This window comes from Aythya fuligula, chromosome 27 (genome assembly GCF_009819795.1).
Source record: "Aythya fuligula isolate bAytFul2 chromosome 27, bAytFul2.pri, whole genome shotgun sequence".
Lineage (NCBI taxonomy): Eukaryota > Metazoa > Chordata > Aves > Anseriformes > Anatidae > Aythya > Aythya fuligula.
The window spans coordinates 5,023,871-5,050,489 of record NC_045585.1 but is presented as its reverse complement, the minus strand read 5'-3'; the positions used below and the strand labels follow the sequence as shown (position 1 = coordinate 5,050,489).

The following is a 26,619-nucleotide window of genomic DNA, read 5'->3' as shown; positions in this document are numbered from 1 at the left end:
TGGGGACCGTTCCTGCACCGGGAAAGCAGGGGCAGACAAGAGCGCTTTTGTACAAAACTGGCATCTTTATTGCTCGTTTCTTACAAAGGGTTTCGGTAACAGCCCTTTCGTTGCACCCAAACGCTACAAAACTGGCACGCGGCACGGTCCCGGAGGCGCACAGAAACAGGCGACGTTGCTCCCAGTGCAACGTTTTAAATGAGTATGGGACATGAACAACATTTCCCGCTCCTTCAAACCTGATCAGGTGACAGGGATGAGTGTACACTTTAAAAAAGTCAGTAGTCATACTCAGTATTTAATACATTTAAAATATGAGCGATTTCCTTTCCGTAGAACTGTTTCTAAAAACTGCACGTTCGTTGCCCTAGACCTCCGCCCTGCAAGTATTGCTAACGTGCACACCGAAGTATAAAAACTTAGCTATTAGAAGGCACCATTTTCAGCATAGTTTTAGTTCACACGTACGGCTTTAAACTCAGTTAAGTACGTCTTCCTCCAGGATTACTCTGTGACTTGGGTTCCCTCCTCCCAAACACACCCAGCGAACCTGGCCACTGTTGTGAGCTGCCTCGAGGGGCTCGGCCAGACATCGCCTTACAAACAGCAAAGCTAGGTACTTACAGACAGCCCAAACTGAGTAGAATACAACAAAAAGTAGGAAGTGATTATCTTGGAACAAAAAGAAGACCCCCACAGATAAGTCTGGTGATACCTTAGCTGACATTTTACGTATTTTAATAGTGTTATAAATCTTAGTCTAAGTTTATGGGAAACCACAAGAGTTCAAGTATTTTATTACTGCAAATGCAAACACTATATATATATTTATATATGTATATACAAAGGAAAAGATTTTTTTGGCAATATTATGGGGGATCTTTACAGAGCGCGTTTGTACTCAGTGGCTAGCACAAAGTGAGAAAGCCAAGCACGCTTTTCAGTGTTTCCTTCAGATTTAGCAAGGTTGTGCAATGGACTTCTCTTCATCACCACCATCATTCAGTTTCTACTTACAGCACAACTGTATCACAACTAACAGACCTCCTCTGCTCACACACCAAGTGCTAAACACTCCTTTTCAGAAGCAGTATTAAAACCTGGTTTAGTCAATGCTGCAGAAACTGACGGCAGTACAAGGTACTGCAAGTTAGCCTATATAAGCATCCTGACTGACGTTAAAAGGGTTTGAAGATTAGGTGACAAACTCGCATTAGTCAACAGGCTCCTGTCTAAAGTGCACGGAGAAGCTCAGGTGGTCTAAGCAGATACACATTTTTTGCTTCTCAGTGTTCTGCAGAGATTCCTTTGTAGTCTCTAGACCCGGTTTAAAACCTGAGAGCACTCTGGTTTTTTAAAAACAAAATATGGCCGTGTCTTTTCGTACCTTTATTTTCCTTGCCCATTAATGGTATTAGTGGAAGTTAGTGCAGGATTCTCATTTAGCAACTCACAATTACTAATTTTAAAACATTAAATTAAACTTAATGTTCATATAGTACAGCTTAGTGTCAGTCAGCATGAAATTAAGAATTTAAGTGCATTATTACACATCAATAAACATATATACATGCATAAACATGTTTACAATATATTTATCTTCCTCTGATAAAGTACACTGATACCTTATTCCGCTTGTGCCATTTATGTGTAAATGGGTAGCAGTTTCCAGTCCGTGCAAAGTAAGTTTTAAATTAATCGGCCAGATTTCCTTGATTTGATACTAGTATGGGTTACTTTAATTCTTCACTGTACATTTGGAAAGACGACAACAAATAATTTCATTATTAGGGCTCACCACAGAAATTGGGAAACAAAAAGCAACTCCTAAGTGCTGTACTTTAAAGATTAATTAACTGCAGACTGCTCCACTTCCAGCTGGGCAGCCCTGCTGCAGTTTACAAAGCCACAATACTCAGACAGAGCTAAAAACAGGTTTGATGTTTTCAGTTCTTGTAGCTTTGGTAGAGGTATTTAGTTTAAAGTTTTACATTCCTTGTTTCAATATCTCATTTGCCTTATCCAAGGCTGCAGAAGGAAGGCTTTCTGGGATTACCATGGGCCACTCGATGCAAGACGGATAAATGCAATTTCAGCTTTGCTTCAGCGAACAGGTCAGCTCACGTGAAGGCCTCAAAGAAGCCAAAAGCTATTTGGGAGGCAAAGGTGCCGGTCGAGAAGGAAAATAATGTCCCTGAGGTAAACATTTCTGCTGTGATGGAAGAGGTCCCTGAGGTACACATTTCTGTTGCGGAGGAGGTGGCCTACAAGGGGGACAGAGAAGCCGTTGTGAGTTCAGATGACTACGTCTAAAAACACACACAGTAAAGCTGCCCCTTCTTCCTCTTGCTTTGCACAAGCATGCCCCAAGGCCGATGGCAGAGACTCCCCCCTCTCCAGCTACACTGCTTCTAGCACACCCATCTCCCAGAGCTAAGGCTCATTTCAAACTCCTCATGGTCAAACTCTTCTGTCCACTGCCTGTATTTCTTCCCACAGTTTCAATTTACAATTTTTCCCAAAACAGTTCAAAGACCCCCCACAAGTTTCTCACCAATGCAAGCTATTTTAAAATACTCCCTCTCCTCTCTTGATGCACTGTACTTTCTGGATAAGCATATTTTACAGCACGGGCATTAAGATCTTAGAAATACAATTCAAAAGTAAAATGAAAAATAAAGCAAACCTATTCAAAGTTAATTAAGAAATGATCCTGTACTTGGCAATAATATTTATGAATCAGAGAGATGCCAGATTTTTGAGTAATTTCCTTTTAAACTATGTCCTTTGAGAGGCACTTTCTTCACCTGCATGCAGGGCTAATCTAGCCCCAGAAAAGCATTCTGAAACCTGTTAATCAAAATCTAGCTCTGACAACGTGTAAAATGAATGTTACGGGTAATAGCGCTTCAGTTCTGAAGTGTGAAATGAAGGAGAAACTTTCTTCAATAATAGGTCTGTTCTGCATGCATATAACACATGATGAAATACCCTAACACACAGATGAAGGCAGTGACAAGCTATATAACTACTACCAATTGTGCTGATGTATTTGCAATAACTCAGACCAACCTTGTTGGCAGCTTCTGTGGCTGTGCTGCCTGGTATTGTGGAGACGGGTAGTAGGACTGGTGGTAAGCCTGCTGAGGATGCTGGTTAACTGGGTAAGATGGCACAGGGAAGGTATTTGGTTCCATATCCTATGAAGGAAACATTACAAGAACAGTCACAGATTTATAGTTAGGAAATTGAAATATTTGTTTCATTATTTAGTTGACATTTAAGACCTCTTGCAAACAGATCTGGAAATGTCAGAGTTACTCTTTCCTTCCAAGAAGCTCAGTAGAAGGAAGCAACAGCAGTCTGAAGAGTACTGCTTTCTGGAAAAAATAGAAGGGCTGATCTTGACAAGTGTTTGGTTTGTTTAGCAGCAGTGCTTTGACTGGTTATCGCACTCAGAGACAGAACAGGTCTGCAAAGGAGGGAGGTCAAGGAGGTGGGAAGGAGTGCTCCACTCCCCAGGTGGAATGAGTGCTTCCAGTGTAAGGATGAGGGGGTAGCAGAGCAGGTAAACTGCCCACCAAGCCAAAAAAATCTGTAAGAGAAACCCATAGTGCTTGAACAGGGGAGAACGGAGGAGCTTTTCCACTGCCTTTAGGAAATAATATTTCCATTCTCTTCTTAGCAAAGAAAGAAAATGATTACAGAAACGAAAAAATAAAATAGCTTTGAAGCCTCTGTTAGTGCAAGAATAATAAAAAGAAAAACTGTCCTCATGTGTTACTTTAGAGACAAAATAATGGAAAGTGGATCATCCCTACCATGGGTACACTTCTTGACGAATAAGGCATGCCATGTGAAAAGCCTCTGTGTTGGTAGTCTCTTGGTTCTGTTTCTGTTCTAGGAGGTGGCCTGAAATCCAAGTGATATAAACTGTGTGAGCATATAAACGCATTAGAATGACCAAGTAGGCTATGAATCCGAGTGCTTCTTACTTGCTACATGGATTTACAGTATCTTAGCAAATATCAAACATCAGGAAGACAGTATTTGCCACACAGCTAAGAAACAACCTTTTTTTCTGTTTAGGATTATGACAGCTTTGCTTTGCCTCTGTACTAAACATAGGAACCAAAAAAAACCCAAACAAACAAACATAAAACCTATCACCAAAGACACGGCTTCAAACATAATGGTAAAAAGAAAAAAAATACGTTGTGGGAACAGAAAAACATTTATCTTTTGTGTCATTGCCAATGGACAAGCTACACATGACATTTGGTGCAGCAGTCTTTGCTTGACCATCTTGGGACTGGAATATGCCTACATATGTTGGTATTGGCTTGTGTAAGAAAATGTCTATGGACTACCTCAAAAGGGCAGAAGGTAAGGAGGAGAATATACTTACGAATGACAGCGTGACATTAACCTTCTAAACCATCTCTTCAGCCTGTCTCTCCTTGCAAATGCCAGAACAGCAGCTATAAGGAGTGGTAGGACCAGGAAAAAAAATACCAGTAGTCCATCCCGCAAGGAGGTGTCTTTGTCTGATAGGGACAAAAGGATGGAGAGGAAAAAAGTATTATATAGCATTACCACCCCTCAACTCATTGCAGCATTTAGCAGGATTGTTTTTTTCCAACTACCCTCCATTCTTCATGGAAGAAAAACCTAAAGAAACTATTAAGACCGCAAGAATGATCTTGAAGACCATTTTTAATAAGATGGTAGAGGTTTTTGAGGGAAGCTAGATACTGTGTTAGCATAATAACAGACTAGGGAATCGCACCACAGCCTGTCGTGGAGAAATTTGGTATATATAAAAATGCAGAGATTGCTAAGAACCTGAGCTCTTTGCGTAAAGTAAACAGAGGTATGATTGGATCAAAGGGAGGAAACTCTGTTTTCCTGTCTTTCAGCTGAGCTCAAAATCTTCACAGTGATGGAGTGAAAGAAATTAGGAATTAATTTTGTAAAGCAATATGCTGTTATAGCCCAGCATATCATAAAGCATACGTTTTTTCCACCTGTGACCAGAGAATTTCTGAAAAAAGATGATCAGAAAATAAAATATTTGGGCATATGTCTTGCATCCTCAGACAACCGTCATGTTTTCTTTGGATCTAAGATTAAAAAGGGCCATTTTCCCAGCTCAGATACAGAGAAGTCCAAGTTGATTTTGGTCCAAGTTGGCAGAAATCAGCTGAAGACAGTTAAAACAGACCAGTTTCTTTGAAGATCTACTGCACCCCAAAAGAAAGAAGGGCAACACCTTGAGCTCAAAACCCTAACTGGTATTGCTTGCAAATGAAACCTGGTCAACAGCCAACCACCAGCACTTCAGACACCAGAATTGAGCTGCTTCCAAGCAATCAGGCACTGCACTCAGCCCAGCATCACCCCTAGCAAGACAGGCCCACAGCTCCAGAGCTGCCTTCGCACTACTTGCCGTTATAAGGAGGTCCACTGTCAAGACTTCCTCCGTAGCCTTTAGTCTCACAGTAAGGAGGGGCCCAGCCTGCTTCACAGTGACAGTTCCTGTTGTTATTGCACACCTATATTGAAATAAAACACACACACACACAAATAAAAAACAAAACAGAGGAAGAAGCCATCTATTACTGCATGTTCCCAGAGAAAGTATCTTCTGGCTAAGAATAGTGAGAACACAAAGACAGCAAGGTGTCTTCAACTGCTACAGCCCATTTGGAAATTTAAAAAAAAAGTTATACGAACAACTACTAACACTGCACTCAGGAATTTCTCCTCCTAGGATACAGAGTAATAGTTAGCATTATACATACACCGTGACAGAGTTGCTGGAATAAGACGAATTGTTTTGAAAACTCACTGCAATAGGCACTTTAATATTCAGTTGAATACTCATTTTGCAAAGGTCTGTATAAACAGATTGGTAACTTATGTTTCTGTATTTTTAAAAGCAGCATGCTGTAGCCATGACTGTCTATTCTGTCCCTTCCACATCACTCATCCTGGAGAACTTTAACCAGTAATTCCCATGTCAATTCTAGATAGTCTTTGGCCAGGCCAGGCCAGGCCACGTGTTTTCAAGATTTCACATGATTGAGCAAGCACAGCATTGTTCAGGACAAGCTTCCAAAGATTGGCTGTCCCAACTGCCCTTTTTTTGTGAGATGCAGTTTCAAGTTACATTAGCAATCCTGGAACTGGGAATTACTCCTGCCCAGCAAACAAATTATTATCTTAAGAGCTTTCAAGTATATATATGTCAGAGAGCCTCGTATAGAAACACTGCCAGTTGTATCAAAACTTACAGCCTTAGCAGCCATTCTGAGTGGACTATTTGTAGGAGCAGAGGCTCCTGCACTACTTACCCCATGCCCGTGACACTGCCTTTCTACATCACAGTCATAGTTCAGGACAGAGGCACTCACACACTGGAAATGCCTACAGATCTAGGGGAGTTAAAGAGATGCACACAAGTGAAGCATGCTGGCTTTTCACTGACCCACCCCTTCTTCCCACTCCTTGCTCCCCAGGCTGCCTGCTTCACCTCGGATAGCTCTGCTGCACATGGCTTTCAAGGCACTCTGTTCTCATGGACCGCAAAGCAAGTCTCGGACTTTTGTGTGTTAAACCTTAACTCCACAGGAACACCTCTTCTACAAAAGGTTTCTCAGTATGGGGTCTGAATTCTCACTTGAAGGCTTTGGTCTGAATGTAAAGGATTAGCAGTGTGCAGTATGGGGATGCGGAATGCACATTCCTCTACTGGTGCTAAGCTTCTCAAGTACATTTAGTTTAGGTTGATTTTAATTGAAAATTTTCTCGGAGGCATTTGTGCAAGCCTAGTTCTTCCTGCTCACTGATGGAGGAAGGATTCTGACTCTTAAAATATTTGTTTTCTTTTGCTTCATCTACATATGAGAGGGGTTTTAGATTTATTTTTTTCTGGACATGCACTGCAATACTAAGCAGTGTGTGGACATAATGGACTTACTCAGTTCTGCATTAGTTATGTGAACCCCTCCCCCCCCAAAAAATAGTGGCCATATGTACCCATAAAACAAGGCAGCTCAAAGTTTTATTCACATTAAAACCCAAATTACTAGTAGTCACTTTTGACTTGTTAATTACCTTTCCAGCACCGCATTTAGTGCCTTCATTCACCATTCCTGGATCAGGGACATCGGAGCCTAGCTGGAAATCTACACCCCAGCACGTGGTGCCTCTAATGGGAGTTTGGATAATGGCAGGCTTAATTCCAAAAACAGGCATAGTTTTCACATTTTCACATTGCAGCTTCCCACACATGGCATTCCTACAACATCAACATACAAATACTGTAATGATGACACTAATTTATTCTGAGAAGACAACTAAGAGCAGATATGACCTTTTCTTTCTACTGGAAGACGCTACTTGAAAATAAAATTGAGGCAACCTGCCAAACAGAATTCAGCTGGGCCTGGTTTCAGTGCTGGAAGGGTATGGATTTACCCATTCTTTCTGCAAGCTGCCAGGATCTTTACATTAAAGAAAACATGACCATTTCCTATTCTTTTTCCTGTATGTAAAGACTTCAGGATAAGAACAATCAATGATGGCAGATGTAGAACAAACTCTCCCTGCCATAGCCCCAAGTCTGAGTGCACGACACAAAGACACCCTGAGGCAACAGAACACCGCATGCATAGGAATTGCAGCACAAGCACAAAAGCTTCAAAACCCAGCTACAGAAGAATTGCTTGAATATTCAAACCCATTTCAACTATTAAGGGCAAGAGTTAAAAGCCAGACAATCTAAAACAAAAGCCATCAAAGCTTAGGAATGCAGGTGTGGGGACTGTGAGTTAGTTAAGTGCTACTAACAGCTTCAGAAATTTCAGATCTTTTTCAGACCTTTCCTAAACCACCTCACTGTGGTTACTGAGTGACACGTGCATTGCTGATAAAGTTAGATTATGGCATAACATCTCTCTCCCTCAGCGAGCCTGCTGTAAAACCCCAAGTTAACACTGCGGCACCCAAATAAATCTCAGTGATACATTTAGGAATTTGTTGATGTGTCAGGCTCAACTCACCAGCTGGAACATTTCTTGTAGTCATGGCCATGGAAACCACAATTACCAAATCTATCACCCTTGGAGTTCACTTCAGCAAAACAAATGTTCGGGGCAGCTTTGGCTTCTGAAAAAAACAGCCCATTCCCCCAGACAGAGGAACCAGGTTAAACAGACAGAAACATCTCACATCATCATGCTTCCATTCCCCAAACCAATTACCCTGCTATGCCTAATGTTTTCCATGCAACACAGATAGCTCAAGAGCTTGATCAAAATGATAGAGTGAAACTGTCAGCACTACAAGGTCCCAAGTTAAAAAAAAAAAAAAAAGTTAAAAAAGTTACTTATCAAATGGCATAATTGACTGGATGTTATTTCTTCAAGTCCTATAAAGCAGAAGCCTCACTGTAATAGGAATGCTCAGAAAACTACTACTTGAATCACCAGCACAGCATTAATTGCAACAAAGGAAAAATGTGTGAAGGTAAAGCCACAAATCCTTTGCCAGAGCCATCTGGTCATTGTTACAGGAAAACAATGAAACATTTTAAATAAGCTCAGTGTTTTCTTTTAACTACGTCTCCTAGAAAAACTGTAATACTGAGCTCTTCCTCACTTGAGCCGAAGATATCCTGACACTGTGCATCGTAGTACTGGCAAACACCATTGTAACAGTAGGCTTCCTCGTTGTGGCACGGGTGACCGTTCTGAACAGTGAAGTCTGGCTGGCAGAACTGGGATGTGCCGTTGCAGTACTCTGGTAGGTCACACTCATTGTTACTCGCCCGACACTCAGTTCCTCCAGGAAGGAGCTAAAGAGAGAGTTTGGGGAGGAGAAACTATCAGAAAATATAAACCTCACAGCAGTGAATGATGCACCCAACCCACAGTGTGCTCCCCACAGAAAGGGCATTGATCTGCAGCCCTCTGGGGGTGCTGTAAAAGTGCAGGGCAATTCCCAGCACAGCGTGTGCTGCTCATCTCACAGATGCCCTGGCTAGGCCCACGCTCCTTTTCTAAACCCACTGAAGAACGCTTCCAAATAATACACCTCAGTCTCTTACCTGGCAGTTTTTACAGCAGTCACCGTAAGCGCATGCAGCACCAGATCGGAGCCTACAAGTACCTGGCTCACAGCAAGGATCACTTTCACATTCCTGAAAACAGAAGTTCTGTGAATGTCAGGAAATCACACCCTCAGCCAGCCACAGGCTGCTCTCCAGTGAGGGGCATGCAAGGCTACCCAGGCAGCATTTGTAAACGTGCAAGCTACCAACCTTTGGCGAACCACAGTCACACTCCTCCCCTACATCTACCAGCCTGTTCCCACAGTATGGGACACTATAGGTTTCATCAGGCTTGGGAACGTTGAGCAGGCAGCTTCCACCTTTGTTGAGAGTTAGCTTCTCAAAGTCTTCCGCACTGCAGCTGCTGAAGTTCCTTGATCCCCTGTACAGAGAACATGAGCATATCTTTACACCATGTCAATCCACATGCTTGTTGTAGAACAAGCATCGTATTTGCTTTCCTGTGATTTGTAAAAACTAAGCATATACACAGGGAGATTTGACAGCCTGGAATTGGCTCTCCTTTCCTCAGTTACTTACGATGCCCCAGAGCTCATAATGCAACTGCTTGCTCCGCAGTGACAGACTCTTTCGTCATCATGGTTCATCCCCAGGTTATGTCCCAGTTCATGAGCCATAATCGATGCAAACATCTGTATGCTGATTTTGCCAAACTGCACAAGAGCAAAACAGAGGAAGTTAGTGGACACTTTATATTGAGAAAGTCAGTGCTTCATTATGTGCCAAAAAGTCAATGCAGCTCACTAATGCTCTGGAATTTCACATAAGAGGGCAAGCAACCAGCACTGTTCCACAGAATGGCACAGCTGCAGATGTCAAGCAGACACCGGCAGGGGACAGATCTGAGATAAATGCTCACAGCTCCCACATACTTCTACAACATGGGTGCTTAAAACATCAGCAGAGAAATCCTGTCCCTTCCTCATGAGCACTGCACACTAAGGGGAAGGATGGCTAATCAGAGGATGCAAAAGACAGCAGAAGAGTTGTGACCCAGGTATCATGGCATTGCCAGAAACTGTGACACCACGAAAGCCCCCATTAAGCCACTGCAGCTGTGTTGGTAAAGATTCTGTACTTCCAGGAAGACGTGTGGAGTGCAATTTATTTATCTCATTCATACCCACAGCATTACTAAAGACATCTCACCACATTAATGCCTCCTGCGTGGCTCTTGGAGCACACTGTTCCAACATAGGCCATTCCAGCAGTGCCACCAAATCCCTTCTTCCTGCAGTCAGTGAGAGAAAAGGAGAAATATAATCATACAGACAACATAATACTGTCTGTTAATAATACAGCCCATCCATACAGCCACTCAGTAGCCTCTGGGCACAAAACACTGGCTTTTCAGCTTTCACATGCTAGCAAATGGGAGGAACACTGCTACAAGTGCTACTGTTTATTTTGGGTATGAAGGTACTACTTCAGCTTTATCTTTCTGTTCATTTTTTTCTTTTAAATTGAATTAAGAGATTGCAGAGAGTCAGCCTCTCCCACATATTCCTTTTAAACATGAAAAGCTAAGTTCTCCACCCTTACAATCATGTGTTTAAATTGGCCATTAACTGCCTTTCTACTATTGCCAAACATAGGTTCCTTTCCTTGCTGACTTCCTTTTCATTACTATCTTATTTTTTTTCTACATAGATCTTAAAGCTTAAGTGTAACGAACCACATTTTACTTCATACAAAACAATTTTTAAAAGTACTTTTCTCAGCCATCTTGCCCTCATAACCTGACCAGTGGTGCTTTGCCTCAGTGGAGAAGAGGCTCTGAGCTCCTGCTGCCCTGCAGGAAGGGGAGCTACTGCTTTGTGCCAGGGCAGATCAGGCAGCTGCCCCCGTGCAAAGCAGTGCTCTCGCCTCTGCCCTCCTTTGTACTTTGGGTAGTGGCTTCCTAAGTCCTGTGCTATCTGCAGGGGCAGGAAGTGCACAGGGGCACGCGTCCTGCAAATTCTGTGCTTGCTTCAGGCAACAGGAACAGACAGATTAATGTCACGCGGCAAAGCTCAGACTGCGCAGCCGGTTTCTGGATACCAACTGCAGAAACAGCTTTTACTCCGTGCAGATGCAATGCTCAGCACCAGGCTAATGCTCACTTCCAAGCAAAAAAGCCCTACATTACAAGTCTGAACAGTGTACAATCCTGACAAAGGATTATCTGATTACAAGCTTTACACAATACAAAAATATAACATTGCAGGAGATGTGGAACGAGAAAATAAATTTAGGAATGTATCTGTCACAGAGGACATTCAAGGACCACAGAAACCTTAAAATCCGTAAGTTGACTTGGAGTGTTTTCCCATAAAACACAGCAGATTGCATTCGATACTCTGCCAGAAAGCAGCTACTTTTGATGCTAGAGCACAGCTAAGCCGACAGGAATAGAATAAGCTTCTTAAAAGCCAAAGGGAAGGAACCTCGACTCACAGAACAAACTGGGCACTGTCATGTCTCCGTCGCAAAACAAGATTCTTCTCTCGCCACTGTACAAAGTTTGCCAGCACATCACCAGCACCTCCGTCTGTACTGATGATGTTTTCGTACTTCCAGATCTCCAGGCCAACCAGTACAATGCGGATGTTCAACATTACGTACATCTGGGGAAGAAAAAATAAAATAAGGAGAAATATTTCTGAAGACCTTCAGATAAGAACAAGTGGTGTTGTGTTACATATCTAACTGTGAGAACCTACTTTTCCCCACACACACTTTTTCCACTTCCTTTTTTAAATTAAGCACACCGTTCAAATGAACGGGATGCATTTTCCCGGTAAGTTACATTTTAATTAGCTAAGGAATCAACGCTTAAATGCCACAGTGGCCATACTACAAGGAAATCCAAGACACAAATAAAAAGTATTCTAAATCATGACAAATATCATCTGAAACAGTCAAGTTGAAAGATATGCTTTTTCTCTAACCTAAAGGTTACATACACAAGGACAGCAATAACCTGTCCTGTCACTGTGTCACAGGTTATAACAGTTCCCTAAGTTCATTCTCAAGTATAACTGCAGATGAATTTAGGGCAGGAAAAAAGCTTTCATAGTGATGACACGTTGGAACAGGTTTAGTTCCTAGCTTGACAAAAATCTTTATTTCATTCTCTCTAAAGTGGTAAGAGAACAAACTCCAAGGTGGAAGTTTATAAACATAAACAGAGCTGAAAGGCTGTTGCACATGCTGTCATTCCTCCTTAAGGTCAGCGTGTCTGTAACTTACACTATCAAGGAAGTTTGCCAGCTGCACCATGTGTTCTCTTACTTCTGTTTCACTTTTCCCAAAATCTTCAAACTGCAAGATAAATAAACTTGGTCATGAAAAGAAGAAAAAAAAATAAGAAAAACGAATAAAACATTTTAAGACTAATAACAAAAATTACTCCTGCCAGGCTCCCAATCTCCTGCTTAAAAGATACAAAGTTGAACCTCTGCTTATCAAGAAAACAGCATCTTCATTGCTGTTACTGAGCGTTTCAATATCCAAGAGAGAACAGGAAAGGCAATTTTTGCCATATGTTTTCCTACCATTAATTCCTTTGCAGATAGAAACTCTCCGTGTCTGAGAGTTTACTGTTTTCTTGAGAAGTATCACAGAGGACATATTTATTCAGTTATAGGTTAACATTTTTGCATAACCTTGTCTAAAGTGTCATTGTCTTTCAACAGCCCATTTGGGAATAACGGAGACTGGGGGCTTTTCAAATCATCTCCTTGGGAGAAGGAATAGAAAGCAATACACAATCCCTACCTTTTCTTTATCCACAACTATGAATAGCTCCACGTATCTTGTTTGATGTAGGACGGCTCTTTTTCTCTGGGGAAAAAGGTTTTGGATAATTTCAAGTTTATTAACTCAGAAGTAAGTAACAACAAGAAATATTATATTGTCATATCTCACTTGGCACAACTAGTGGTTTAAGAGTGACTCCGCCAAGTTGAAAACTAGCCAAAAGCAAGAAGTGCAATCCAAAGCAATGACAATTTCTCTACAGCGTTTTACACTAAAATTGAGCATCTGTGTTCCCATATAGCCAGTCTTTAAACAGCAAAGGGGACATTCACACCTAACTGCTAGACTGATGGTTAGGAGAATGGACTAAACACAATATTCTGCCGGCTTATGATGTAATACTTTGATAATGAGCCTCTCCAATAATGGTACTGTTCCTGCCTTTAAAAGCCCCTGAAAGCTCTGTCAATGAATAATCTAGCCAGCCACTGAACTCTCACTGCTCTGTGCAGACGCAGAAGAAAATTGCAACTGCTTTGTTGCGACAACTGCATTTTCCAGCAGAGTAGAAAACCCTCTGGATCAGAAACCTTTAGGTATGTGCTAAACCCCAGGAAATCCAGTAAGCTGCTTCCATATTCTTAGCTGAACATTCACAAAATCCATTATAGGGGACTATGGAGAAAACAGTGGTGCACTTACTCGCAGCAGCTGAGTCATACTGGGATGGTGATTTTCCCCTGCATGTTCCCTTTCATGGCCTTCGGTGGTTACTCCACATGTTGTGGGCTCTTTCTTCACATTATCCAATGGGTATAAAATGTGTTTGGAGCCAGAGGACGAATCCATGGGCTCAATCCCATAGGTGATGTTCTCTATGGTCACCAACCCCCTAAAATATGGTGATGTTCAAGAAGTTTTTTCATTAAACACATAATAACTATGCAGATTTTTACAGTAAAAGAAAAAGAAACAGTTGTTCTTTGATAACTGAAGGAATAACTGTATCTCTGTCCTCTTTGTCCTCGCAAAACAGTACGCTTCACTTAAAGGCTGAACACAGCCCTCACAAATACAGCAAATTAAACGTTTCCATCAGTCTGCAATGCCTGAGAAATTAAATCACATGCAGAAAAAATGTAGCTCCATTATTATCACTGCTTTTGTGTCTGGCACGCTGCTGCATCAAAATGAAGTCCCAAAAGATATGGAAATTAGCACAAAAGGTATGGAAATTAACACAAAAAGAATTTTCAATCACATTCAAAGTGCATAAGCTAAAGTGCAATTCTAAAAAATTTGCAGAATGGTATAACACTTTACACTTTTGCACTGAGTATAGTTCTTCATAATGACCATCAAATCAAATAAGGCAAAAATTGTGTCAACAAATGGCTTTCTGTACTGATACCGAATTGCATTAGCTTATATTTAAAGCTAGTGGAAATATCTGTTACCTCCACCTGAACAAACGATACTGCAGAAAGACTACATAAAGATACACGCTATTGCAGCTCAGCCCCAGTCCATGAACACCCATCTGGCTGAACAGTAGTTAAAAACAGAGAAAGAATTTTTGTTTCAGGTTAAATGAACCGTGAGCCTCACGTGACAACTGCAGCACAAAAGATGAGTTCTGCTACCTGAGCCCCGAGCAAGTGCTGACAGCAACAACAGAATCCAGGATCCCCTCCACGTATCCCTGGTAATGGCAGTGATCCTGCGTGGGAAAACAACAGCATATTACAGGCGTATTCCATGCATTTCTGCACACCCAGTGCGACCCCATAGCACGTAAATCGCCATGCCTGCCACTGACCCGCAGTGGCTGCAAGTTGACAACATAACGTTTAAAGTACCTATAGTCTACAGCCTCTAACTTGCCTCTAGCACTACCACAGCATAACAGCATTTCCTTCTCCAGCACGCACCTAAACTTCCTCCCATGCCTTGGTGCCACAAGGACTTCTAAACAGAAGCTAATCAAGCTGTCAGATGTATAGGGAGGTAGGAACCCAGTCTGAGTCCTATTCTGTGAAGAATGCGCTCTTCACAACTCGATACAGCCAGTAGTTCATTAGATCTGAGTTTAAAATCCCACTCGCCCACTCAGTCCTTCTACCTGAAGCCAGATTCCGAGCTGACACTGTTAACGTGCAGCAATACTGACAGGCAGGGCTCAGAGGCGTTATCTAGCGACTGGATTTCTTAGCTTTGACACTAAGCCATCCTTCTCTGCAGTTCTGTCCTCCGCCCTGCCTCAAATATTTTGAGGCTAGCCCCTCCCTACTGATTTGGGCCAAATCATCATTCAGACTTTGAAAAAAACAGTTTTGGAGAAGGTTTGGCCTGCATGTAGCCTCCCTCTAGCAAGAAAAGGGCCAACACCTGCTATCCTCGCCAAGGCACTGTGCTGCCTAAACTTCTCAAAAGCACAGAACATCCCCCATCAGCCCTGAGCAGACACAATAGCTCCTTTTTATCCTCTGTATTAGACATTCTGGAAATTTGAAAATAGAGTAATACATGGCAAATGCATTCAGTTTTCTCTGGCAATTGCATTTTTGAATGTTACTATAGGGGTCAGGCAGGTTACATCGCCTGTTCTTTCAGCGCTGAATGCTGAGGCGTGCAATAATCCTTCAGGGTCACCGTAACTTCTGTAACCTTGTGCAGAAAAAACATTTTTCCTCTCAATCATTTTTTTATAGGAAGTAAATAGTCAGTTCAGGTGCTCTATTTTCAAAAACAAGATCCCATGAATCATATATGACTAACACTTCCCTTTCAAAGGAACAATGCCGGTATGTAAGAAGAGTGAAGCCATTAGAAACGCTTTCATGCTTTTTGTATTGCAAAAGCTGCTACTTTCTATTTATTCTTGTTCTACAGAAGTAATTAAATTTTCAAAGGCAACCTAGCAGGCAGTCTGCTCTTACTGAAGAGGGCTGCAAACATTTTCAGTGAACTAACTCCAACACTACGCATATAATGTCCCTCTCAGAGGTCCTCCACCCCTTCCAGTAGCTCCCAAACGTCTGGACTGATGGCTAGGCTGTCAGCCCTTGGAGCTTCTTAAGAGTCACTAACACAGAGCCTCATAAAACCAAAAAGATGGGTCAGCAGCTGACCAATCTGGAAGACCACTGTGTGCAAAAGGAAAAGCTTTCCCTTGGCCTCAGGTAACCCCCAGTTCTGCTGCAGGTCTTGATGCTCAATGTTCAAGACACCTTCAGGAAAGGTATAAAAAGGAAGAAGTCCTACCTGGACATCTGGATTTTCAGATTGCAACTTCCCCTCCTTACTATATGTATAAACTGTGAAATCTTTGGGCAGCAGTTCTCTGAAAGGAAAGAGAGTAGAAGAGAGGAAAGAGGAAAATCATGACATAACCATAATGCTATAGCAGGTAGCAAGATGATCCTAATTAAGTGTCACATGTATGTAAATTATAATTAAATGTATCATTCAAAAGGGAAAAAAATAACTAAAAAATTGTGAACTTCTGCAGCAAAATCCAAGATATCACAATGGTAGAACCGTTAATGAAAACAAATCAAACACCTCACCCTGGGTAAGCAGAACAAGCATCAAAAGTCTTTAGATGGTGCTAGCAGCTCACCAGCTTTCACACAGAAAAAAAAAAAAAGCACAGCACTCGGGTGGCTGATTATGACATCCCCAGTTTTGGAAGAAAGTGTATTGGGAAAGTCTCCTATGATTAAGACAGCTGACCCGTACTCGTAAATCCAGAGGTGCAAGTGTAGGTGAATTCCCACGTTCCTGAGGGTCAGGAGATTGGCAAATGGCAGACAGATCTCTGTGGCCTTCTGTTTAGACAGTTATGTCTCTTCCATTACAAAGGCAGTTTTACAAGGGAAACAGCCTGATGTATGGTAACCTGCTGTTGCTCAAGTAGCCCTTTAAAAATTAAAAGCAAGACAGACAACATCTATGTTCTCTGTAAGTTACAGATACTAAGAGCTGGGAGATGAAGTTCGCTTCCTCACTTGTTAGTAGTCTTGTGCTACTGAGACAGGGAAAAAAACCTGAAACAATAAACAAAACCCAAAGGAAAGCAGAAATATTTACTTGAAATGTAACTCAGTTTGTTTATTTTTAGATGTGAATGGAGAGTTATTTCAATGATTCCCCAGATCCCCTTTGAGCAAACTACTACTTCCTTCACTGCAAGAGGATCACCAGTGTCGCAGGAGCTCAACAACATTGCTGGCTGATAGCCAGGACAATGTGGCTCAACCCACTTTCGCTGCCTTTCTCTGCAGATTTCTCAGAGTTAGTTTGTAACTGCCCTTCTCATCAGGAACCTCAGCAATCAAAACTAGCATGCTACCTGCCAACCTGTTATTTGGACAGAACAGTTGGAATTTAGTAATCGAGAAATTCACCACTTACTTGTTCTTTTCTAGATGAATTGTGTATTCTTTTCCCTCTATCTCAATAGCGTACGACACCTTGTCCTGAACGTAAAAAAGAAAAAGTTGCATTTTAATTATGTTAATGAACAAAATGTTCTTAAACAGCACCAAAAGTTTGGCAGAAACAGCCTCTGCAAGCTACTACGATGGGTACAAGCATTCAGATCACTACTGACACCTTCCACAGCTCAGGAGCGGTCTGTCCCGTTAGCCTTCACAGACACAGCCTTAGCAGCAAAGTCCCTGTGGGAGATGCAACAAAATTTAAACTGCTTCCTTGAAGGATGTGGAGCTCTGCTGACCTCGGCTGCTCCTCTTGTGGTGCTGCTGGCTGGTACCACGATGCTGGGCAGGAGGCCGGGTGTTTGTTGTGCTCCTGACCGACCTCGCTGTGCTGACAAGACTGCAATGAGAACCTGGCCTCAGCCATCTGAGTTTGCTCTGGTTCCCAGAGATCCCAAAGAATTGATGGCTGCTGTGTCCATACACGTTCTCACCCAAGGCAGGGGGTTGAACTAGATGATCTTTAAAGGTTCCTTCCAACACAAACCACGCTGATTCTACATGGCATATCCACACAAGCAAACTGCCAGACACACAGACACCGCACTTTGTTAAATCTTGCTGGTTGAACCAGAGCAGAAGTAAGCAGGGTGTGTGAGCCTGAAGCCTATTTTCTAATCATCCCTACCTCCAGAACGTGGCATCTTTTCCTGCGTAGCTGGGGAAAAGTCACATGAAGAAAGCTATTTCGAAATAGCTTTGTGGTTTTCACATTCCTTGTTTATAACAAGACTTTCACAGAAAAAAACTCTTAGTTACAGCTGGAAGAGGACAGCACTGTTTTACCACTGAGCATTCAGCGTGCCAGTACCTCCACAGCCCTGCGTCAGCCAAGTGCTATGCACAGCAACGAGGGTCCTTACACATTACGTGGGTAAGCTGAATCGCCTGATCACTACATTAAATATCACAGCAAGAGTACTAGCCATCAACAGCAATAAACTGCAAGGCATTTTTCTGAATATTAAACTCTGCCAAGGCTTATAAAATCCATGACTAAAAACATTTGGTCTAATCCCAATACCTTGAGGCGTGCAGTCTTTAGTTATGTGATTACAGCAGAATAATACAGGCTGGAAAGCGCCCCTGGAGGTGTCTACCCCAGCCGGGTCAATACTGCCCCGTACCTGCACCGAGGAGACATTGGAGGCCTCTCGCCGTTCTCTTCCTAACCTCTGCGGGATTATAACTTCATAGGAGGACAGCTCAGAAATTTCCTGGAAACCTAAAGAGCAAGAGAGAAACGCCAGCAGATTAGTCCACGTAAGGAAACAAAGCAGTCGGAAGGATGAGGCAGCAGGAAGAAAAGCTCTTTCCCTTGGGCAGGGAGGAGGCAGGCAGACCCCCGGAGCTCTGTGCAGGTGCACGGCACCGGGCAGACCCCACCACAGCCTTTGTGCAGCACAGCCCTGGAGCTCCACACCCAAACACACAAAGTCCCAGGCCCAACGCACGCAGGACTCAGTGTGGCTCAGAGCACAGCACTCGTGGGCTGCCCTGGGAAAGGCCACACAACCGAGCTGAGCAGAACACGTTGAATTGAAAGCTTCACGGTTCAGTTACTCCCTTACAGGTGTCTATCTCACATTCCATTAGCAGAAATCAGAGCACATCAAGGAGGTCAGCACAGAGATAACTCGCTCAAGGACAGAAAGAAAGGCAGTGTCAAATCCAGGTCTCCCGAGCTGCAGAAACACACCAGCTGGGCTCCAGAGCCTCTCCAGCTCAGCTCCCAGGGGCTCCAGCAGATCCTGGGCTTCCAACGCCGTGCTGGAGGCCAGCAGAGCTCAGCGTCACGCCCTCAGCCCTGCACGCCACTGCCGAGCTGCTGACAGAACGCCAGGGCTGCTCATTATGTTCTTAGAGAGCACTTAAGCACCTTATAAAAAAAGCGGGGTGAAACAAATACATGCAAAAAAAAAAGCCTTTTGCAGATTACTGTATGAACAATTTGCATATGCAACAGACAGATCACCTGATGGAGCAGAGAGCAACCAAAACTCTACCGTCCTGCATGAGCCACCAGGTTTTCCAGCACCTGCTCCACATGGACGTGCAGACAGGAGTTTAGTGCACACCTAAGTTACCTTCCCAACCCACAGGCACTGCCCCTGTGCCCGGCCCACGGACATGGAGCAGCCTCCTGCGAGCTCACAGCCACGGGTGGGTGAGCTCAGCTCGCAGCACCGCGTGAGCCTTCCGAGCCAAAGGCAGGGGAAGGGAGCAGCTGCACTCCTCACTGCGACCACAAGCTTACAGCACCAGCAGGAGGCTAAAGAGAAGACAGGGAAGTGTTCCTGCTTCTGGGGTGAGCCCCTCATCCTCCTACAGCCTCCTTTCTGGTACCTTTTCCCTTCTCAAGCTCAGCATCTCAGCCTGAGGCACAGATTGGGCTGATTTCATTTTTGCGAAGGATGCACCCCTCTTCGGTGGAGCTTTGCACAAAAGCAGCTTGCAAAGCAGCAGCTGAAAAGCAGAATTTACAGCAGGACAGACCGATTTTGATTTATCACAGTTACCAAATTATCTGGAGATCCCTTAGGAGCCCACAAATGCTTTTATGTCTGACACCAAGAGTGCACTTTGCAATAGCCAGGCCTTGCACCGACACCACCAGCGCAGCGGGGAACGCTACGCCCATCATCTCCGTGCTCTTCCCACCAGGATCCCAGTGAGGAAGCAAAAGCAGTTAGATGGCTTCCAGTTTCTCATAGGCTGCAGCACAAGCACACACCTGCTTGGGGAACACAGCCGTATGCATTACTGCGTGCTGTTTGTAACACTGCAGTTCTGTCACATCAGCACGGGCAGAGCCACGCTGCCTCCCACCAAGCAGCAGGCACAGCGCGCACACGGCAGCGGAACTTTGGTTCATTTCTGCGATCATTGGAGAAGTGTGGGAAAACATAATCAGGGACACTTCCTGAAAATAGCTCTTGAACTGTAGTTCAGAGGCTACAGCAAGTACAGTGGCAACGCTTCCTTGGCCCAAGAACAGCAGAGGGAAGGGCTGCTTCCTTCCCCAAGATGAGCCACCGCAGTGCGCTCTGGCGAGTCACCTCTCTCCCTCTGTCACTTCCAGCCACCCGGTTCTGCTCACATCCTGTCCCAGGCTCTCACACGTCGCTGCTTCACCTCGGTGGTTACTGAAGGGGGCACGAGACGCTGCGAGACTTTTGGGGGATCTCTCGGGACGCAGCCTACAGAAACACCAGGGCCCCGCTGGTCCCCGCAGCGCTCAGAAAGCTGCACGCCTCCCCAAAAGCAGCTTGGATGCTGCACACAGAGGCGTGAATCAGCACACACAGCTCGGGGAGGAACCTCGGGGAGGAACTTCTGGGAGGAGGGCAAGCCCGGGAGGCTGCGTCGCAGAGAAGCAGCGGCGAAGGAGCATCGCCCTCAGGTCTCAGGGATTTCTGACACCTCTGCTTTCCTTTCCTCACTTCCCCACTGCCAGCCTGGGGGTTGATTTCAGGTGCAATGCCTTCCCCTTCCCTTCGTTGTCTGTATCAGAGGGAGGTGTGTTTGTCTCCTCCTGCTAGAACAAGCTCAAGCACAGGAGGAGGAAGGCAGCTCCTTGCTTCTCATCTCAGCGGATGGAAGGAGTACAGCAAGGCTCACGTTAGAAGCTGGAACTCAGTGCAAATCCTTTTCCCTTTAACTCAGTTCTCCTTCCTCTGCTGGCAAAAACACCCTTTTTCTTCCCATGCTGTAGTACAGATTAGGTTGACGAGCCCACTTCGTTACAGGACAGACAAAAGTTGGCTTTGTGGGATTCTCATTAGGACAAAACCTCCCTGCTCTGTCTGGAAGCACAGACTCCACCAGCGGGGCCTCCCAGAACAAAAGCCCCCATTCCAGCAGTTACCTCCATCGCCTTTACCCCAACTTCGTACAGAATCACTTCCATGCTGGCTGCCCCACGTAACATTTCACTCATTAGCAAGCCTCAAGAGGAGCATCTGACTGGTTATTCAGTAATCAGATACAAGGGGCAAACGCAACGGCTCAGCAATTAAAGCATGCGAAGAGAGCCCTGCCCCTAAATCCTCCTCCTGCCCTCAAGGCTCGCTGCTGTGGGACCCGACTGGCTTCTTCTTAGAGAGGAGCCCAAATCTTGACAGCTACTGCTCACCACCGCCGTACTTCTTATCGCTCAGGCCTGGGCGCAGCACCAGCTGAAGTTATTTCCAAGCAGGGAAAAGCAACTGCATCCTCTGTGTTTATCTTGTCTCATTAAGGACTGCTGTAATTATCAGGAAGACGTGAATCACCTTCCCCGCCCTGAACCTGCAGTAAGAATGCCGTGCATGCTCCTCACATGTGGGAGCTTGAAAACCAGTGAAATGAATCCGAGCTGTTGTGGCTTTTCAGACACCGAGGGAAGCTGGCGGGGCGTTTATTCCCCGACAGGTGAGATCGATGCCCGGAGGCCAAGCTGCATGCCCTGCCTCCCCGCACCTCGCCGTGCCTACAGAGGCACGGCCCAGCCGTTACAGTACCTCCTGCCCAGCCCTTCAGGTGAGCCCAAAGGCGTCCTCTTCCATGGAAGGAAAAAAAAAGAAAACTCAGGGAAGTTCAGACTGCAGCTTATTGCACCGCAGAACTCATTCCCCAACGCCAAGCTCACTCAGCAGGCGACCAGCTCAGACTATGGGCAGCCAGGACGAGGAACCCACAAGCCTTCTCCTGCACCGAGGAGGAGGAAGAAGAGGAGTAGGAAGAGAAAAAGGAGGTCAGGCCTTGGGGAAGCAACCTCCAAAGCCATCCCACCTGCAGCACCTCCGGGCACTGCAGCGCTCCAAATGCCAGCGATGGCTGCATGGCCAGGTTTCTGCTCAGCACCCCTTTCCGATCCCCTGCTGCTTTCAGCATTGTGACTGCTGACAGACAGCATCTGTCTTCACAAGGAGCAAAACGCTGCAATTCCTCTGATCCTCCCCAGATTTTTGTACAGCTTTCCATCAGCGAACGCCACAGAGGACTGCCAGTGTAACCACACGCTTCTATCTGCCACTTACTGAGCCCCTGCGTGGGAGTGGAAGGTTTCCCACTGAGACAGGAAAGAACTCACTTTCACACAGAAGCACAGCAAAAGCTGACACTTGCTTTGGATTCATCCAGCGCCTGCACCCATCCTGGCAATTCTCAGCCATTTTCCTGTAAAGGTGTGGTCACAGCCATACCAAAGCAAGAGTATCAGTTAACAGCGCTGAGTTTAAGCATGCACACAACTGAGACTGAATCAAAAGACACACATTGCTAACGCATTAGATATGCCGACTGCGCTAACCACTGTGCTCTAATTGATTGCAATTAACAGATGAGGTCAACCGCACCATCACCTGACGGTTACACAGAGCTCCAGCACAGAGCTCCAGCCCCCTTCCTGCCTCCCACCCTGCCCGGCAGCTCCCCCTCGCTGGGGTTTCGGCCGCACACCCACCCCCAGCGGAGGGGTCGGGTCCCTGCCCTTCCATCTGTCTGCACGGCTGTTGTATTTGCACCATTTGTTGTCATTTTCCCCTCTCCTTTCCCCTAGGGAAGTAAACCCCGCTCTTTCAGCAGTCCCTCATGAAGCACACCTCCTTGGGCTCCAGGCTCTCCAGTCACACCACACCTACCCCAAAAAGGGAACCAGAACAGGACACGGGGTGCCACCGAGGCCTCATGAGTACCAAGCTTCAGACGCTTTGTGAAGGACAGCTCCGTGTGGTTATCTGCCTGCACAGGTTTATTCTTTTCCACACCAAGCAGCCCGGGTGATTCACTGGTAGTTTGACTTACTCCAAGGCTCATTCCCCTCCCTGCCAACATGCTCCTGCGCCCCACTCATGTGCAGACAACTTCCACCTTGGAAGAACACTTTGCACCTGTCCTCCCAGAGCTGCACCCTCCTGCCAGGTATTCCTCTCACGTGCCCGCGTTACCTGCGCTGCTGATCCCTGTCTGAGGAGCTCGAATCCCTTCTGACTGGAGGGGCATCACTGCAGATTCCACATGCGTCCTCTGTACCCCATTATCAACGCCATAAAGGACTTTGCCAAGCAGCAACTGTTTGAGGAGAAAATTCTGTGAAGGGGATTAAAACGTCCATCCGGAACGGTAGCCAGCCATCAGTTACTTCTTCTGTGTAATTCTTCAGCCCATCACATCCCGGGGAAGGCACGTTTATGTGCAGCTGACCTTCGCTCTAAGATGACAGCTGCAGTTAAGATTTATTCTTGAAATTACTGGAAGCAAGAAACTCCTTCACTTGCACTATGTAAATATTATCCAAGTCCACTTAAAAATATTTAGAGCTTCACACAAAGCAGCAAGCCAACAAATCTACTGCAAAAATATAGGAACATTTCGTAGGAAGCCAGCAGTTCTGGTTCCTCTGACGCCTCAAAGACTACAGCGTGCCCTGCACGTCCACGGTCGTGCTCCATCTCCAAAGCACCTGGAGACGTGGGGCATGCCGTCCTGCTGCAGGGCATTCCTGCCCGGAGCTTCTCTTCACATCTCCCTCCCTTGCTCTACGTTTTTCAGACCATGCAGGTCTCCTGGTGTCACTGCCTTCTTAGAAGGAAAACACGACCTGCTATCATGGCAAGAGAAACAGTCATGCACTTGATTTGCTGCTCACCTGAAACACTTCACGCTAAACTAGACAAGAATGGTTAATGGGATTTCTCCTGGTATTTTACTAGCGGTGTGGGAAGTTAACGATGACACTGAGCTCTCCTACAGCAGCGTTTCCAGCAATGTTCTCACCTCCCTCCCACCAAAACCCCGACCTCTGCTGTAAGGGTTTCCTGTCTAGACTCTTGGTATTCCCTCTGCCCTTTCTGAAGCCACGCTCTCATCTGTCTGCAGGACAGCAGCCACCCTCCTTCCGCAAAGGGACCATCGGTCTTCTTCTCTGGTATTGCCACTAACATCCTCTCCAGCCTGGCCCCTCATTTTACAGTGACAAACTGAGCAAAGCCGCGCTGCCCGAGGGTGGGAGACAATTCCCCCGGTGCTGGCTCCGAGGGCAGCGCCCGCTCACCTCCTCCAGCTGCAGGGGCCGACTCTTCTCACACGGCGGAGGCTCGTGGGAACGCTTCTTTTCAGGGATGTCACTATCTTTACATTTGGTCACCAAAGGAAACCACGCAGGACGAATTCAATCACAGAGCTCAGTGGAGTTGAGCAAATAAACTTTTTTTTTTTTTTTAATCTTAAGAAATGAGAATGCTCGAGACGTGCAAACACTACAAAGTTGTGTTTTAAACTTCCTCTCTCCACACGCAAAGCACTACAAGCTCCAACATTAGCTACACTGAGGTTTTTCCTCTTTTTATTCTTCACTCAGAGGAAATAACCACAAAAACCTCTTTACTCTGCTGAATGATTGTCCCAGATCTGTTGAAATACGGGTGAGGCCGCGCTGTGTTTCTTGTGAGCTGAACAAAAGCATTATCTTAAGCAAACATTGCATCTCCTCAGAAAACTCAAACCAAAGTATTCAGACACTTTAAAAATTCCTTTAAAAACTGATAAAGTGCGGCTAGACCATTCCGATAAGTATGTTACACCAAGAATTGGGGAAGAAATGGGAGGCAGAAGGCAAAACCCCTGCCTATTGCTGTGTCAGATTGCTTTTTTATGAACTTATCCAGGCAAATGCTGACACCTCCCACAGACACAAACAGGAAGGGAAAAACTACAACACACACAGATCCCCTAGGGCTACGCATCCCCGTGCCATTACGTCCATTCAGGAATTTTCAATTAGCAGGTTCCGGTAACAGCCCCTTTCTGCCTCACACCCCTCTTCCTTGGGGAGCCCCCAAAGCCCTCACATCCCAGCCCAAACGCTGGAGAAACGGGCACAGGTGCCAGGTTCTGGCCTCGTGGTCGTGCCCCGAGCTGAGACAGCCGGGCTCTGGGATCTTTCGGGACAGAGCTGGCGTTATGAGCTGGGACGCGCTGCCCACACACCACCCGTGGCTCCAGTGCCCTGCGTTTCCTTCCTCACCCTGGGCAGGGACGAAGCCTTGACCCTCCGGACAGCGCGGGCCCATTGCGTACACACACATCCAGCCCACGGGGATGTGCCGGGAGCTTTGCCCCTCGCGGTGCCCACGCAGGGCCCTGCCTCCACAGCCAGCCCCCGGCCACCTGCCCGAGCCGGGATTTGCCTGGCTGGCAGCTCGCAGCCCCTGCCGACAACACGCCGGGTGCCAGGCGAGAAACGGGGGGCTCAGCGCCACGCCGAGAGCCCCCCGGGAGCGATACCGCTCAGCACGGCGTGTGGCTGCCGGCTCCAGGACAGCCGCCTGCAGTGGGATGCCCTGAGCACGGAACCACCCCTTAGCAGCACCCCCAGCACCCCAACACCTCCCGCAGCCGGACCCCAGCCGGGAGGGCCTCGGGAGGGCCCCGGGCTGCTGGGGCCGGCAGCGGCCGCTCCTCGGCGACCCCCGGGGCCTCCCCGCGACCCCCGGCGCCCTCCTCACCCCCCCCTAGGGCCCGGCCCGGCGGTGCTGAGGGTGCGGGGGGGCCGCCCGCAGGAGCAGGCCCGGCCCGGCCGCCCCGGGGGTCGCGGCTCGCCCCGCACTCACCCGCTCGCTGCGGCCCCGCGGGCGCTGCCGGCAGCAGGAGGAGGAAGAGGAGGAGGAGGAGGCAGAGGCAGCTCCGCGCCGCCCCGGCCATGGCGCCCCCCGGCCGCATCTCGCCCCTCCCGGGCCGCCCGCTCAGCTCCGGCCGCGGGCTGCGATGGGGCCGGGCCCGGGCCTGCGCCGCGCCGCCCCCCGGGCGGGGCCGCTCCGCCCGCAGCCGGCAGCACCACGGACAAGGGGCGGACACGGGGGGGCGGACACGGGGGGGGCGGACACCGGCCCTCGGGGGGCTGAGGTGGGCTCCGGGGCGGGTGAGGGCGAGGGCGAGGGGAGGCCGCCTGAGGGCAGCGCCGTGCCCGGGAGGTGCCCCCCCAGAGTAACACCGCGGGGGGAGCTGTGGGAGCTCAGCCCCGCTGGGAGCTCACGGGAGCCTCAGGTTAAAATTTAGAAGCGTGGGGTTGGAAACGAGGCTCCCCGTGCCACCCACGGGTGCTGAAAGCCGCCTGGCAGCAGCCAGCCCGCTCTGAGCAAACGCCCAGGGGCTGAGCCTCAAGCACACGCAGCGACCCCGCAGCTCGGAGAGCCCCGTTGTTTCGGGAGAAACACCCGGACACCTCATTCAAAACAATTATTCTGCTGGCTTTTCCTT

The 26,619-nt window shown here is 46.6% G+C and overlaps 1 protein-coding gene across 1 annotated transcript; it reads right to left on the bottom strand.

Moving 5' to 3' along the window:
• Positions 1-45: 45 nt before the first annotated feature.
• On the bottom strand, positions 46-26,090 carry ADAM9 (ADAM metallopeptidase domain 9). The gene is made up of 22 exons (XM_032204041.1): positions 25,974-26,090; positions 18,507-18,604; positions 17,294-17,358; positions 16,142-16,220; positions 14,521-14,597; positions 13,580-13,769; positions 12,896-12,961; positions 12,368-12,439; positions 11,573-11,742; positions 10,286-10,367; positions 9,656-9,789; positions 9,326-9,497; positions 9,113-9,205; positions 8,665-8,860; positions 8,067-8,172; positions 7,120-7,303; positions 6,357-6,437; positions 5,450-5,555; positions 4,409-4,547; positions 3,822-3,912; positions 3,073-3,200; positions 46-2,264 (listed from the first exon to the last, which is right to left on the bottom strand). Exons 1-22 carry the CDS (start codon positions 26,080-26,082, stop codon positions 2,150-2,152), a joined length of 2,553 nt encoding a protein of 850 aa, XP_032059932.1. The 5' UTR covers positions 26,083-26,090; the 3' UTR covers positions 46-2,149.
• Between the last annotated feature and the right edge of the window lie 529 nt (positions 26,091-26,619).

Excerpts from the sequence above, each read along its gene's own strand:
- ADAM9 (XM_032204041.1), bottom strand. The coding sequence starts at position 26,082 with ATGCGGCCGGGGGGCGCCATGGCCGGGGCGGCGCGGAGCTGCCTCTGC. Across the intron at positions 12,962-13,579 it reads GTATGACTCAGCTGCTGCGA|AGAAAAAGAGCCGTCCTACA; the intron begins GTAAGTGCACCA and ends CTTTTTCCCCAG. Across the intron at positions 6,438-7,119 it reads CTAAATGCGGTGCTGGAAAG|ATCTGTAGGCATTTCCAGTG; the intron begins GTAATTAACAAG and ends TAACTCCCCTAG.